Source organism: Indicator indicator, chromosome 22, assembly GCF_027791375.1.
Source record: "Indicator indicator isolate 239-I01 chromosome 22, UM_Iind_1.1, whole genome shotgun sequence".
NCBI classification, from domain to species: Eukaryota; Metazoa; Chordata; class Aves; order Piciformes; family Indicatoridae; genus Indicator; species Indicator indicator.
The window spans coordinates 64,164-80,146 of NC_072031.1; the positions used below are offsets into that span (position 1 = coordinate 64,164).

The window sequence follows — 15,983 nt, forward strand, 5'->3', positions numbered from 1 at the left end:
AGGAAACCAGCTTGGATCAAAAATGGGGGAAGCAACAAGGGATGGGGCACAACATTTTGATGCCAAGAGGACAAAAGTCATGAGGAGCTTGAAAAGCAGAAAAATACCTCACGATAAGGACAAAAAAAGGACATCAGGAAGCTCAGAATAGCAAAACACCCTACTTGGTATAGAGAAAATGTCTTTCTGAGGCACAAGTAATCCCCTCCCTGGGGCTACAGGGGTGTTTTTCCTTTCCCATCAGCTCTCTGGCACATCTGAACTTGGTGTAGGGTAAGAGCCAGGGCAGTGCTGGGATCCCAGGTCTCACTGGCTTCTCAGAGGGACCTTTGCCAAGATGCTCCTCCAAGACCCCAGTGGGGAAGGGCAGCTCTGGACAGCCTAGGGGGTTTTGTTGGGACTGGTGGCTCAAGGCTGTGGAGAAGGGAGCTGAGGGTGAAGAGGGCAGGTCCCAGATCTGGACAGATTTGAGCTCCTAAAGCAGAAAGGAGGCTGGAGCCACCTTTCTTCCCATCCTATTTCTCTTCCCAATGCCACTTCTGAAAAGAAACCTGTGAGCTGCTGAATAACTTCATTCCTGTTGGGCCTAGTGAACTAAGCTGAAATTAAGAAGAGCTTTGATGAAGATGAGGACCACTGTGGGTGTTTGTGTGCCCCTGTGTCCTGCTCGTTTTACCCTTACAGTGACCTCAGGGAATCCAGCTGAGTCCTGCCCTGAGCTCTGCAGTGCAGAGGTGCATGCTGAGGCCCAGTCAGTCCTGGGTGGCTGTGAGGACTTTGCTGTCTTCTGCACCTTCCCCAGGTCTTGGGGCCAGCCAGCAGGGGGAGGGAAGGTGTACGGGTGCATAGCACTGCTCAGTCCACACATGCAGCCATAAACAGCCTTTTGCCACAGCATCTCTGGTTCTGAAAAGAGGAGAACAGGAAAGAGCTGGAGAAAGAGGAGCCTTTGGAACCCATGGGCATAATTAAACCTTAAATTTCCTGCCTAGGGGCCTGGCTTTATTTTTTTTCCCTTTCCTTGGAAAGTTCAGAAGAACACCAAGTGATGTGCTTCATGCTGACTAGCACAAGAGCACAGCAGTTAGCCCTCCACAGGCTGCCCACTAGAAAAGCTGGGAGGGTCTCCCAAGTGCCCTGCAGAACTTGGTGCCTTCCTCCTGCTGCGCCTGGGATGTTCCAAGCACCATTTCCCAAGGGATCTTGCCTCCAAAAGGGGGAAACCTTCTGCAGCCCACCCTGGAGAGCCACTCCTCTCACAAGTGAGACCCGTGGAGGGGGACGTGAGCCTGCCCGGAGCGAAGCCATCATCACCTGGCAGGGGATGGTTCAGAAGCCTGTTCATAAAGTGCAGGAGACAGCTGAAGGAGTTAAGTTACTTGAGTTGCTTTGGGATGAAAAATGCTGGCTACAGGTCGGGTTTGATGATTGCAGTCTCAGGCAGATGTTTATCCCCTCACCAGGACTCAGTGGGGCAGCAGTGCCAGCAGCAGCAGTAGCACACCTCACTGAGTGATCGCCTCCTGCCCTGCCCTGGGCTGCCTCTGCCCGGAGCTGCTTCTCTTGCCTGGGTTTGCTGTTTTCTCTGTTCTTTCCCACGCCGCTGAGTGCCCTGCGTGTGCCCAGCCAGCAGCCAGGACAGGCTGCCCGAGCAGCCAGGCTGCCTTCCACCCAAGCACTGCACCAGGCTTGGGGTCAGGAGATCCACAAGGAGAACGTCTGGCTGAAAATCTGGAGCATCGAGGGATGAGGATACCCACGGCTTCAGCAAATTGCCTCGAGAGCTAACGATCAAAGAGCTGGGGAGCAGAAGTGTGTCATGACTCTAACTGCAGGGTGTGTGTGATCCGAACGAGGGAAGGAGAGCTCAGAGCTCAGCAAACCAAGCTGGGATCGTGACAGCAGAATCCCAGAGCAGGAGAAGAAAGGCTGGATGTGTTTAACCCAGGAGCTTTCATCCTGCCACCGGGATGAGCTGCAAGCAGCTCCTGAGCCAGGGCGCAGCAGTTTTGGCTCCCTGACATCCAGGGGATGCTCTGGTTTGAGGCAGGCTCATGATCTTTGATCTCTTCATTTCTGGAGGTTTTGTTTTCCTTTTTTTTTTTTCCCATCTGAATCCAACATTTGGCATTTCTGGGATGATGAAGGGACAGAAAGCTGAGGAGCTGCTGTGTTTGTTAGTTTGCTGAGCAGACACAGCTCCACACACACTCCGGAGCGCAGTGCATGGGTGGCTTGCTCCTTGCAGCCCTTTGCTTTGCTTGGAGGGTCCTGAGCACAGGATGGTGAGAAACTGGCTCCACGATCTGCCTCATTCTCTCAGTGCCCTGCCTTGGCCCCAGTGGGTAGCTGGTTATCTCATGCCTTTGGGAGAGAGTGACTGGCATGGGCAGGAATGTTCTTACACACTGTCAGCCTGGAGGAACCAGCTGTGTGTCCAATTTCTGGACATGGTTCAAGTGTGAGCTCAGTGCTGAGCAATGTGGAGGTAAAGGAGGTGAGAAGGGTTTGGGGTTTCGCTGTGTTGATACACACCAGGCTCCCACCTCCCATGGCTGTGGGTCCAGCTCTCCACCAGGTGATTTAGCCCCATGGTCCTGAGAAGGGATGAAGAGCAAACCACAGAATTAACCCAGGTTGCCATCATGCCATGTCATGCTGAGGGACACTTGCCCTCCAGAAGAAGTATGTCCCTGGAATGTTGTAGCCTCCCTTGCAGAGGGGGCCGAGGTGCTGATGCTGGAGCCTGCCCAGTGGTCACATTCTCATGGGCCACTCCACAGGTCTTGCCCAGGACAGGCTTTTGGGATGTGGTCATAGAATGGTTTGGGTTGGAAGGGACCTTAAAGATCATATAGTTTCAACCATGGGCAGGATCACCTTCTACTAGATCAGCCTGCTCAAGGCCCCTACTCATCTCACCAGCTCCTTATGAAGCTGGAAGAGGTCTCTGGAAGCAGCATGGGATTCTGCGGCAGCGCAGAAGTGGTGGAGAGCAGGGACAGAGCAAGGGCCCAGCTGCCCAGGAGGGCTGTGCCCGGGTGAGTGCAGCCAGCGGACGCTCCCTGGCCCAGGGTAGGAGCCCAGAGCCCTGAGCCTTGCCCACCGCAGGGGACAAGCCCCATCCCGGGCCGGTGGGGCTCAGTCCCGAGAACGGCGGCGGCAGGACCCGGCGGCGGCCGCGCGGGCGCGGCTGTCACTCAGCGCGCGGCGAAAGTGACAGCGGGGGCGGGGCGGCCGCGCGCCGGGCGCGTATTTAACTTGGGGCGGCGGGCGGCGGCGCGGCAGAGCGCGGCGGGCGGGCGGCGGCGGGAGTGGGCTGCGCACGGCATCGAGCCTAGCCGAGCTTACCCGAACCCAACCAGACGGACCCGAGCCCGGCCGGACTCGGCCGAGACCATCCGAACCTACCCAAGCCCAGCCGACCCGGCAGCGCGGAGCCGCGGCTGGATGCGCTGAACGCGGCGGGGACGCCCGGCCCCCCGGAGCATCGGCATCGGCGGCAGCAGCAGGAGCAGCAGCAGCAGCAGCAATGGGTCGCCGGGGCTGTTGAGCGGCGGCCGAACCCGCGCCTGCCCGCCCTCGCCGAAAAGCCGCACGGAGCGGCGGGCGCCGCCAGGGACCGCGCCGGGAGCCTCGCAGCGCCGGTGCCGGGGACACCCCCCCACAACGCTTACACACACGCCGAGGATGCCCCGGGGGGCCGCGGGCCACCCCAGCAGCTCGCCATGAGGAGGATCCCGGCCGGGCCGCGGGCGCTGCCGGCGCCGCCCGCCGCCGCCGCCGCCGCTTGAGCCCCGCGCCCCGCCGGTGCCCGCGCAGGGGCCGCTCGGACCGCCGCGCCGTGACCCTCCTCCCCGCCCCCTCGCCCGGGCTCGCCCGGCTATAAAGGAGGGTTTTATTCTCGGGCTCCGGTCTCACGCCAAACCCTGTCACACCGTCTAGACGAGCTGTCGTGGGGCTCGGCCCAGCTGTCACCATGGCGATGGAGACGACTCCGCTGTGAATTTTGGGGGGGAGCGAGCGAGAGCGGCGGCGGAGGAGGAGGAGGAGGAAGGCTCGGCCGCCGCCGTGCCCTGCCCTGCCCCGCCGCCGCCCGCGGGGGAGGCTCGGACCCCCCGGCGCTCTCGGCCGCGGCTGGAGCCGGCCCGGCGGGGAGCCCCGGGGAGCCAGCGGCCGCGGGGCGAGCCTCAGATGCGTCTGTCACACAAGCCCGGCCGAGCTATTTAAAGTAACGGGCCTCGCCGGACTTTTGTCTCTGCCTATTTATGAGTCCCCGGGAGCTGGCAGGCGCCGCCGGGCAGCGCTAGGAGCCGAGCCCGCAGCACCGAGCCGGGGCCGCCGGGTCCCGCCCGGAGCATGACGGCGATCCGGGCGCTCCTGCTCTGCTCCTGCCTGGGGCTGCTGCTACGCCCGGGGGGCGGGCAGCCCTTCCTGCGCCTGCGACCCTCGCCCAGCGACAACCTGCCCGTCAAAGACATCGTGGAACACCCGGACCCCGAGTACGACCCTAAGGAGCAGGACCTGGACGAGAGGACTCTGAGGAAGAAACTGGGCAGCCATTTCGACCCCGGCTTCATGGCCGTGGCTGTGCCGGGGCCGGCTAATGCCTCGGGGACCGAGGCGGCGGTGGCGGCGGCGGCGGCAGCGGCAGCGGCGGGGCGGGGGCGGGCGGCGCTGCCTGCCGAGCTGCGGCGGCTGGAGCTGGGTCCGCCCCGGGGACCGCGCCTCAGGGTGGGCAAGAAGGCGCGGCGGAAGGTGCTGCAGTGGCTCTGGGCATACACCTACTGTCCCGTCCTCTACACCTGGAAGGACCTGGGCATCCGCTTCTGGCCCCGTTACATCAAGGAGGGCAACTGCTTCGCCGAGAAGTCCTGCTCGCTGCCCGAGGGCATGTTCTGCAAGCCCGTCAAGTCGGTCACCAAGACCTTCCTGCGCTGGCACTGCCAGGGCTGGTCCAGCCAGAAGTACTGTACCTGGATCCCGGTGCAGTACCCGCTCATCTCCGAGTGCAAGTGCTCCTGCTAGCCTCCCCCGGCCTTGCACTGCCGCCTCGGCTCCTTTGGATGGGTCTTCTGGAGGAGCAGGAGGTTGTTGGGGTGTTGTTTCTTTTTTATTTTTTCCAACACCCCGCCCCCGCCTCGCCTCCCAGTGCAGGGTCAGGGGGAGAGGAACCGGGTTTATTAATTTTTATTAATTTTTTTTTGGGGGGGCGGACACGGACATTTATTTTAATGTTATTTTATTTGAAAGGGGAAAAGCAAACCCAGGAACTGCAGGGCAGGCCAAAGGCACAGTAAAGCACTACAATCAGATGTCTATTTTTATACATATATAGCCTTCTAACAAAAGGAAAAGAAAAAGCTAAAAAAAAAAAAAAAAGAAAAAAAATTAAAAATTTAAAAATAATTAAAAAAAACAGCCGTGTAAATAGAGAGATTTTAAAGGGGAAAAAAAAAGGAGGCGTGGGTGGTGGGGGGGGGAAATTGCAGCTGTGTTTTTTTATTATTATTATTATAATAATTATTATTATTATTTTAAAGACATAGGACCACATTTTAAAACCCATCCTCACAGAAGCTGAACACTTCCCTGCTGGAAGGAAGGGCAGAAATTTCCTGTAAAGATGATTTTTTTTTTTTCCTTTTAAATCAAAAGGAGAGCAAGGGAGTGGGGTACAAAAGAAGCAAAGCAAGAAGAGCAGCATCCCTGAAGAAGCTTATTTCTCTGTGCTGTATTTTAATTTTATTTTATTTTATTGTCTTCAGCCCCCCTCATTGATCTTTGAATTAATTTGCCGAGCTCTCTGGGGTTGGGTTTTGGTTTTGTTTTGTTTGTTTGTGTTTTGTTTGTTGTTTTTTTTAAGTGTATAATGGTTAATTAAGGAGGATATTCTAAAGAAAAGTACAAATCTATGAAGAGTGGAATCGTTTTGTTGTGTGGGAATATACATATAGCAGTGTAGAGATGTTAAAGGAAATTTTTCTGTGTACAGTTTATTTATTTTTAACGTTTGTGTATAGGGGGAAAAAAAAGTCGTAAAAAAAAAAAAAAAAAAAACCTAGAGATTATGCCAGAAACTATTGGAAATGTTTACTTGAATATTCCTTTAAAAACATATCAATGTAAATATGAGCTATCACTGATCAAAACATTTTTAGCAATAAACTCTATCTTTGAAGGAAAAAAAAAAAGAAAAGAAGCAAACCAAAAACGTGCTCTGCACCCCAGCTCCCTGGGAAGACCTTGCTGGGAGCAGGTGATGAGTAAAGGGCTTTGGCTGGGCCACACTGGTGTAAATCACGAGTTGGTAGAGCTCCTCTGGTCTGTGCCTCTCCGGCACCCCGGTCTGGGCTTTTTTTGGGTTTTTTTCGTGCACAGAACCTGCTGGGGAGAGGAAAAAAAAAAAAATCCAGGCTGGAGAGAGCTGGCTGCTAACGCCTGAAAGAGCCGCGATGTCCCGGACAGGAGGTGTCAGCTGAAGTCCTTGGGAGATTCCTGCTTCGCGTCGCCCGTCCTGGGCTCCCGCATGCTCCGTGGCTCTTGGATTCGGCTCTCCCGCTGGCAGAGGAAGCAGTCGAGGTTACCGCCCCAGCCATCAAAGCAACTGACACAGTTTGGCAGCCCCGTCTGTGTCAGAACAAATGTTTTTTTCTCGGCTGCCGCCACTAGCACAGGAGGGAAGGATGGAGACGAGCCCCGTGCCCAGCCCCGCTGCCGCGACGGAGCCCCGGGCCTGGCATCTATCCCCTGCAGCGTGGCTGGAAGCGTGCTGGGGTCAGGAGGAAGGGCTCAGCCCGCACTGCTGCTGCGTGCCCTCAGCTTGCCACCCTCGTGTGCCAGGGCCAGTGGGATCCCGCTCTCCTGCTGGAGCACATGGAGCCAGGGCAAAGGAGAGACAGACTGGCTCCGCAAGAGCAGGCTGCCGGCCGCCGGCTGGGGAGGAGCCCGGCATGGCGAGCGGGGGCACTGGCAGTGTGAACCCACTCCCAACGGAGATCTGTCTATTTGTCTGTCTGTCAGAGGGCTTGGAACAGGGCCCTGACGGGCTGCCAGGCCATCCCCCTGCATGCTCCGCGTGGGCTGCTGGTGCTGGAGGAGAAGGTCTGGCCATTCCCTCCGGTGTCTGAAGAGCACCCAGCATACCCGAGGAACAAACTGCTGCCCGAGGTCCTTGCCAGCCAGGAGTCGGCCTCCGCCAAGCTGTCTGCAGAGCACTGGGGAGACCTTGTCCCCCTCCAGCAGAGAGTGGCACGACACTGAGCCCAGGGGAAGGCGCCAGGACCCTTCGAGGGGTCTGGCTTGCATCCTTCCATCTTTCTCCGAGGGAACCGCGGTCAAGCGAGCTCCCCTGGAGCAGGCACGCAGGGCCCGGAGGTCACTCACAGATTGAGGCCAGAATGGGGAGAGAGCTTTTCTAACGGGCACCATGGGGAAGAGGCAAGAGGGACAGTGACATCCAGCAGCCGATGTCCCCACAGGGCCCTGCAGCCATCCACTTGGCCCCACACGGGGAGGCAGGTTGGCATTACCACGCGCTCGTCAGCGAGAGACAGGGAAGGGGGAGACATGGAGGGCAGGGTAGAAAAGAGACCTTGGTGAAAGCAATGTGCAAAACATCAGGGGCATTTGGGAGAGGAAGGGGAAAGCTCATTTTGCAAGAGGAACAACATCTGTGGTGTGGGGGCCGAACATCTGTAGGAGGGAGCATGGGGGGAGGGCATTCTGGGAAAATATTTCTGACATAATCCCAACAGTATCTGGTGTGTTGGGATTTGGTTACAAATGGCCCTCTAAACGTCTTTGTGCGTTTTGTTCTGCTGGTTCCAGGGGCACACAGAGACCCCTGCTTTGTGCTAACCTGGGAAATAAACCACTGGCTGGGCTCAATGGCTGAGCTCAGTTGCGCTGGGAAGGAGGGGAGGGGGTGGGGAGGTTGAAGGGGTGGGGGTGGGGGGGTGGGAAAAGGGGAAAGCGAGATTTGTGTGAACTCCAGCGAAAACCAGCCTGAAAGCCTCCCTGCCATGTGCTGCAAGGGAGGAGCGGGGCTGCCTCTGTCCTCCCTGGGGACAAACTCAGTGGTCCCGCTTGAGCCGACGGAGAAAGGCGGAGAGCCGAGAGTCGAGGTGCTCGGCGCGGGCAGGGGGCTGGGGAAGCGGAGGGGCAGCGCTGCCAGCTCGCCAAGGGCCCTACCTTGCCCAACCTGCCGTGGCGCCTGACACCTCGGTCACCTCCTCATGTGGAGGGGCCTCCTGCTCGGCTGCCCCCGCCCCGGGAAGGCGAGGAGTCGGCCGTGTGACAGCGGGGCCGTGGGCGTGATGTAGCTCTCCCTGTCTGCTGAGCCTCAAAGGAGCCAAAGACAAAAGGGGGAACGAGCCTGCTCCTTTGGTGCGGTTGTTGCATTGTCTCCCCAAGCTGCTTGTGATTAAGGGACAAGCTGGGGGGGGGGGGGGGGGGGGACAGAAGGGGGCAGGACAGGCAGAACTTGAAGGAGCCCCAATATGTGGTGGTGGGTGCCACCTTCTGAAGATAGGGCTCTTCCCCCTCCCTGTGCTCTGAGGTGGTGGCCCAGGGGATGGGCCCAAGGGTGGGTGGCATCCTCTAGGTTGGGTCATGCCTTGGTGAGAGGCAGGCAGGGCTGTGGCCACATGCTGGCAGGCATGAGGTGGGCACACACCTGTCACATGTGCCAGCATGGTGCCCCTGCCAATACCAGGTGAGCGGAGGGACCGGCCGGTCCCTCCGCTCACCTGGTATTGGCAGGGGCACCATGTCCATGCCCTGTGAAACCACAGTGAGGTCTCTGTCTCTCTCTTCAGCACATCAAAGCCCTTCTGTCTCTCCCATTGCTCTTCCAACTCCCAGATTTAGATGATCTCATTTGTCTTGCAAGCTCAGGGTGGCTTCTGACATCTGACTCAGTGCTACAGAGACACCCTTCCTTCTTTCTTCCTTCCTGGGGACTTTCACATCCCCCCTGGTTTTAGCATCAGGAGCAGCTTAACTCTTCTTTTTTTCTTTCCCCTCCCTTGCCCAAGGGTATCTCATCCCCACTTTCTTGTGCTGCCTTGCTCTGTGTAGCTCAGGTCCCCTCAGTCTCCAGGAATGCAGCTCCTGTTGGCACACCAGCTCTGCCAGGGTGGGTGACCCAGATTCACAGGGCCAGAGCTCACAGACGTGTGATGCCAGCTCTGGAGATATCTGACTCAGGCCTGGGTGATGACCTAAGCCCATCACTCATCATTCCTAGAAAGACAGATGAATGGTCTGGAGGCAGTAACTGGCCTCCTCAAACCTTCAGGCCCAGGCTAAACTTGGACTTTTCTCAACATGCACAATTGGGTTCATCTTCTCCCCTGGCATGAACATTTGCTGTTACTCTCCTTCACCTCATGGCATGGCCACCAGGAGCTGTCAGAGGAAGCCAGTCTCCTTGGACACCCTCCTGGGTCCCTGGTGAGCCTGTCCTGGTGAGTGCTGCTGGCTAAGAGCTCCAGCTGAGCTGGACCTGCTTCCTTCCAGGCATCCCCCAGCTCCTTGTTCATGACCACTCTGAAAAACATGCAACAGTGCTGAGCTTAACAGCAGCAGTGCAGGCCAGGATGGGCTGTGCTGGCCACAGGTGTGCCCCATGGGATGGGCAGATGGGATGCTCTTCCTTTGCCACCTCCCCAGGGCTGCCAGGTGCAAGAGTAGGGGGTCTGTTTCCTCTCTGCAAGACCTTCCTCAGGCTGCCTTTCTGTCTACTCCTTTGCAGTTCTCCTCAGCTGTGTTTCCATGCACAGTAAACCCAACCACATGCCCAGTCGCCCCCTGGCAGAGCTGGGCCCTGACCCCTCACCAGCACACGTGTGAGGAGATGCAGGGAGTACCCAGGGCTTTACTCACCCTCACTTCAGGATGTCAGAAGGACTGCTGGCTCACCTGCCAAAAACATGTGCCTCAGCCTCCCTTCCCCCCTGCTTGATTAAAACCAATCATTGACAGCAGCACCATCGTGGGTGCTCCTTGGCCTTAGCTGTTTGGTGTTCTCCTGAGAGATGTCAGACACCCAGTGGAGGAGAAGGGACCACATCATGTGGCACCTGGGAGCCCAATCAGCAAGGCAGAGCCATGGAGAGCAAATCAGGACTAGCTGGGAGGTAGCACTTGAGAGCTGGCCATTGGCTGAGGTGGCTCTTTCAGACAGCTGGTGAATGAACACATTCACAAAAGAAACCCAAGAGCTGGGCTGCAAAAAGCAAAACAGTCTACATATTTGAATTATTTTTTGCTTTCTTTTTTTTTTTTTTCCCCTGGATGAGTCTGCCAGGGAGACAAACAAGGCCTGAAGCAGCTGGGTGGGATGTGGCTGGTGCAGCTCTGCCCAAACCCACCCTAAGTGCAGTGAATTTGGGAGGACTGATTCTGCCTCTCTCCATTTGCAGTCCCTCCTGCTCCTCCAGAGGAGGTTCAACGGCCCACTCTGACAACCTCAGCCTCCGCTCATCTCCCTGGAGCACAGACCACTGAGGGTCCATGGACCACCACTGGGGTGAGGCAGGAGACCCTGCTCTCTAGCATCACACAGATGCCCTGAAAATAGAGAAGAGCCTTCACAGAAGCCCACAGTCCCAGACATACAGCAAAGTATATGATGGGAAAGGATTTTCCTTGGGTCTGGAAGCTGGGAATTAAGGTTAATACTTTGGGTAACTGCCAGATCTCAGGCATGGTTGCTCACAGAGGGCCTGGTTAGGTCAGCCATGCCATGTACCTCATCTCCCATGAATATGGTACTTGGAAACCAGCTATCTCCCCACGATGGAGAGCAGAGAGCAAAGAGCAAGGTGAGCAGCCAAACTCAATGACCACCCCCATTAGTTAAGATCTGGAGCCTTCCCCTCAAGGAAGTCTTAAAAGCCACTACAAAAAGCCAGAGCTGCTGGGGGCCCATGGTGAGGCTCCTGGGGCTCCCAGGATTGTGATTCCACCTGCTGAGCAGCAGCCTGCCCACCATGCATTGTGTTGCAGCTCCTCTCTCTAAGCACTGGCTGCTTAGGAGGCAGCCTTTGGAGAGGTAGCAAGAGGCAGAGCTAAGCAGCAGGAATGCTGAGAAGGGCACTGAAGGCTGCATCTCTGGGTGCCAGGGCAGAACAGCCTTTGGAGGGCAGGCTCTGGGTCTGTGCTGGAGAAGGAGAGCTGCTTGTCATGGATGCTGACTCACTCTGAGGAATCACAGTCCAGGTGCTCAAGTCCACAGACTTCTTGAAAAGTTGTGCAAGAGTCATCAGATCCCCTCTGAGGCTGGCTGTTTCCTCAAGCATTGTTTGGTCTGCTTCCATCCTGTTTACTGCCAAAAGACACTTTCTCTCCAGGAGATGGTACTAACAAAGGACTGGGCCTCCAGCCTTGGCTCTGTTTATCTACTTTATTGAGACAGGGACCATATTTCATCCCAGAGCTGAGATTAAGCACTGAGCTGGACTTGGTGTTCTGCTCTTTGACCGTAGTTCAGGAAAGAGTCTATTTCTGCCTTCTCCCTTCCCACCAGGAACTGCAGCCAGTAGTCCTCTTGGGCACCTTTTTGAGCCAGAGAAGGCAGTGTGCAGGTCAACCTGTAGCCCTGAAGCTGGACTTTGCCACTAGCAATGAAGGACGGTGGTGAAGGAGCCCTTGGCCAGGCTGGTACCCGCAGGTGCCTTCATCCCAGGCTGCCCACCAGCTGCTGAAATGGGCTGCGGGCAGTGTGCCACCTGGAGCACAGGGCTCTGCCTCCTCCCAGCCATTGCTCTGGAGGTGGCCCAGCAGGAAGCAGGGCCAGGTACCCCCAGCCATGCACACCAGCGGTTCCGAGGTCGGTCCTACCGCTGGGGCTGTGCTACAGGGCAGGTGCCCCCATGCTGAGGTGTCCCTGGGCAGCGGCTGCGGCAGCCTGCAGAGGGGGTGGTGGTGGGGCGGTCCCCAGGGGCTGAGTGGGGGCAGCGGGCAGCAGGCGGAGAACCTAGGCGGGGGGTAGGGCAGGCACGCAGGGCAGAGCCTGGAGAGAAGGACCCTGCCCCCGGGGCGAGTGCTGTTTGCTGCCTATCACGGCTCCAGGGCCCTTCAGACGCCCGGTTCCCTGCCCTGCATCCTCGGCATCAGGGCTGGGAAGGGCAGGGCCGAGCAGAGCAGGGTAGGGCCAGGCCGGGCAAGGCAGGGCGCGCAAAGGCAGGGCGGGCAAGGCAGGGCAAGCAAGGCCGAGCAGTGCTGGGCAAAGCAGGGCCGGGCTGGGCAGGACAAGGCAGGGCCGGGCAGGGCAGGGCAATGCTGGGCAGCACCGGGCAGGGCAAGGCAGGGCAAGGTACACGCCGCAGGCGCCGTCAACCGGGAGGAGGGCGCCACCTGGCGGCCGCGCTGCGCCAGGCGGCTGTCCGCCTCTTCTCCGGCCAGGTCCAGCCCGCAGGGTCTCTCCGCCCGGGCCCCCGCACGACCCCTTCTTCCCATCCGCATCACTCCGGGCCCCGCAGCCTGGCCCCGACTGGCCTCACAGAGGTGCCTTGGGTTCCCCAGGACGATGGCAGTGCCTGGACAGGGACCCGTCTGGAGACCCAGGGGCTGCCCCCGAGACCTCAGGGCTCTTCCCGCTCCCGCCCCAGGGCTCGGGGAGCAGGGAGCTGCCGGCCGTGGGTCGCGCTCTGTTGAAGGGGATCCGGCCGTGGTGAGGAGACAGCAGAAGCATTGGCAAGGGAGCTGTGCCTTCCCGAGGGCCCTCAGGACCCAAGATCTGAGCCCAGGTTGTATGGACACACAGCAGCTCTCCAGGAATTCCAGCTTCTCACAGCCACCACTGAGCCCGGAGGTCCCCTTAGGCCACCCTAGCGGGGCAGGAGCCTCCTTCTCCTCAGGACCACTGCAGCACCACTGGTCAGCAAACAGCCCCAGAGCCCTCCACAGCTTTCCTCTGGGCTGACGTGAATTCGTTCTTCACGAGGAACTGTAGCATGCCTCAAATATAATAAAAGCTTCCCATGGGGACTGACTAAGCAGTTCTCCATCCTCCCGAAGGGAGTGGTGGAAGAAGCACAACCAAAGATACCCTGCATAGAAGAAAGGAGATATCCTCCATGAATCCTCTGAGTGAAGTGGTATTCATCCGGGCCACTTCCATCTCTGTTGCCCATACACTGCCTGTCTGTACACAGTTGTTGTCCTGGTCCAAGTCCAGCCCTGTTGTCCAGCTCAGTTACTTCAATAAGCCTTCAAATTGCTTAACAAATACCACACAAATATTTAAACCCTGAGAATTTGTTCTCTGGGCTCACAATGTGATTTATCTTCATCTGTGCCGGCAAGATTTATCATCAGCCCCAATTAAGGGAATGGCTCAGCTCTTTAAAGTGTGGTTCCAGTCAGGAAAAAAAAACAAAAACCCAAGTGGAGCCTCTTCTCAGTGAGCAGGACACATGGCCAAACCAGAAGGGGAAAAACTGAGAAACTTTTTTCTATTTAAAAAAAAATAAATAATTAAAAAAAAAAATCTCCTCGTGTTTTTTTGGTCAAAGATTTGGAAGTGTGGCTGAGTTTAGAAACGTTTGACCCAAGCCAGGAGTCAGGAAAGGAACTGTGAAAATTCAGGCAGATTTTTTTTCCCCTCCTCCCCTCTGTTCTTCATCAGAATTTCTTCTTTGGATGGCATTTTCTATCCAAAAAAAAAAAAAAATTGCTGGCAGGTCCTCTGTGGCACATCTGCCTAAGAAACCTTTGTCCCCTGGAGATGTGGGTGTGATATTCACAGCTTGTATTGGGTTGGGAGGGATCCTCAAAGGTCGTCTTGTCCAACCCCCCTGCACTCAGCAGGGATGCCTCCAACCAGAGCAGTCTGCCCAGGGACACAGCAAGCCTGACCTTGAATGTCTCCAGGGATGGAGCCTCCACCACATCCCTGGGCAGCTTGTGCCAGTGTCCCCCCACCCTCATGGTGCAGAACTTCCTCCTGATGTCCAGCTTGAATCTCCCCTGCTCCAGTTTCAAACCATTGCCCCTCGTCCTATCCCCACAGGGCCTTCTGAACAGTCCCTCCCCAGCCTGCCTGTAGGCCCTCTTCAGATATTGAAATGGAGCTCTAAGGTCTCCCTGGAGCCTTCTCTTCCCCAGGCTGAACAGCCCTGACTCTCTCAGCCTGTACCCATAGGGGAGGTTCTCCAGCCTCTGATCATCTTTGTGGCCCTCCCCTGGACCTTCTCCAGCAGGTCCACATCTCCCTTGTGTTGGGGGTCCCAGATGCCTCTGGAGGTGTGCACACAAGAGAAGAAGAGCACTTGTTCAAGTGCTGAAGCAGGAGATGTGAGGACTTCATCCTGGGCTCAGAGAAGTGCACTGATAAATATGGCAGCAAGGGCTGCTAACAAGCCCTGCACACTTGCAGTTCCCAATCATCACTACCACGCTCCTTCCTTTCTTCTTGCTGTGGCACTGAGCTCCCAAGGGAGAATCTGGCTCTGCTATACCCTGAGAGCCACTGGAGCAAGGCCAGGAAATCCCAAAGCTGTGGACAGCTTCTGAGAACACGGAATCCTTCCCTCCTTTCTTAAAAGCTCTTCAATTTGCTCTCTGAGATGCAGGCCATGCTCAGAAGGACAGAGGCAAAAGAAACTGACCTCCAGCAGGGTAAAACCTCAAACTGGGCAAAGCAGATGAGAAAATACAAGATGGGTCATTGAATCATTGTCACTATCACAGTCTCACAGTACAGTAGAGGTTGGAAGGGGCCTCCAGAGATCATCAAGTCCAAATCCCTGCCAGAGCAGGATCACTTAAGGGTAGTCTGCACAGGAATGCATCCAGGTGGGTTTTGAAAGTCTCCAGAGAAGGAGACTCCACAACCTCTCTGGGCAGCCTGCTCCAGGGCTCCATCACTCTCACTGGAAAGAAGTTTCTCCTCATGTTGAGTTGAAACCTTCTGTGTTCAAGCTTGTCCCTGTTCTTCCTTGTCTTATTGCTGTGCACCACCCAAAAGAGCCTGGCCCCCTCCACTTGACACCCACCCCTCAGATATTTATACACATTGATGAGATCCCCTCTCAGTCTTCTCCAAACTAATCAGCCCCAGGGCTCTCAGTCTCTCTTCATAGATCAGATGCTCAAGACCCTACTCATCCTCCTGGCTCTCTGTTGGACTCTCTCCAGCAGGTCTCTGTCTATCTTGAACTGGGGAGACTAAAACTGGACACAGGATTGCAGGGGTGGTCTCAGCAGGACAGAGTAAAGGGGGAGCAGAACCTCCCTAGCCCTGCTGGCCACCCTTTTCTAGATCCAGGATCCCATTGGCTCTCTTGGCCACCAGGGCACATTGCTGTCCCATGCAGAACTTGCTCTCCACCAGCACTCCAAGGTCTTTCTCCATGGAGCTGCTTTCCAGCAGAGCACCCTCTAACCTGTCCTGGTGCTGTTGTTGCTCCTCCCCAGATGCAGGAGCCAGGTGACAGTAAGCCAGAGCCATGCTGTTAAATGCACCTTGTCTGGAGGTGGGGAGGCATGGAAGATGGGTGCAGAGCTCTGTGCCAGAAAGGAAGTGCCCCAGGCCCTGGATTTGCTGTTGGCAGGAAGCCTTTTCAGGCCAGACTTAGCTCAAACCCATCCCAACCATTTCATTTGCCTGTCGGTGCGATACCTCATCCAAAACCCAGCCATGAGGGAGCGTTCCAGAGGTTGCCTTCAGACAGCATCAGAGCTTTTTGATCCAGTTTGAACCCCCTCCCCCCCCAGACTCTGTGCATCCAGATGTTGGCACTGGTGTGGTTGCAGTGTCCCCAGGCACTAAGAACCACGAGGTTCTTCCAGGCTGACTGGTAGATGTGACCCAGCCAGCTCCAGGAGAATGTTTTGTCCCTCAGCAGCTCGCCTGGGTCACTGTTTTAGTTTTTTTTTCCCTCCACCAAAGAAAATCCTTTAAAATGAAGCCTTTTCTGTGCAGCATTTGAGGGCACATGATGAAAAGGATGTTCCTGCCTGGAAGCAGTGTG

At 56.7% G+C, this 15,983-nt stretch overlaps 1 protein-coding gene across 1 annotated transcript; it reads left to right on the forward strand.

The window, feature by feature from the left end:
• The first annotated feature begins 4,359 nt into the window (after positions 1-4,359).
• Positions 4,360-5,028, forward strand: LOC128974578 (noggin-2-like). The gene has a single exon (XM_054391243.1). The coding sequence runs from the start codon at positions 4,360-4,362 to the stop codon at positions 5,026-5,028; it is 669 nt and encodes a 222-aa protein (XP_054247218.1).
• The last annotated feature ends 10,955 nt before the right edge of the window (positions 5,029-15,983 follow it).

Excerpts from the sequence above, each read along its gene's own strand:
- LOC128974578 (XM_054391243.1), top strand. The coding sequence starts at position 4,360 with ATGACGGCGATCCGGGCGCTCCTGCTCTGCTCCTGCCTGGGGCTGCTG.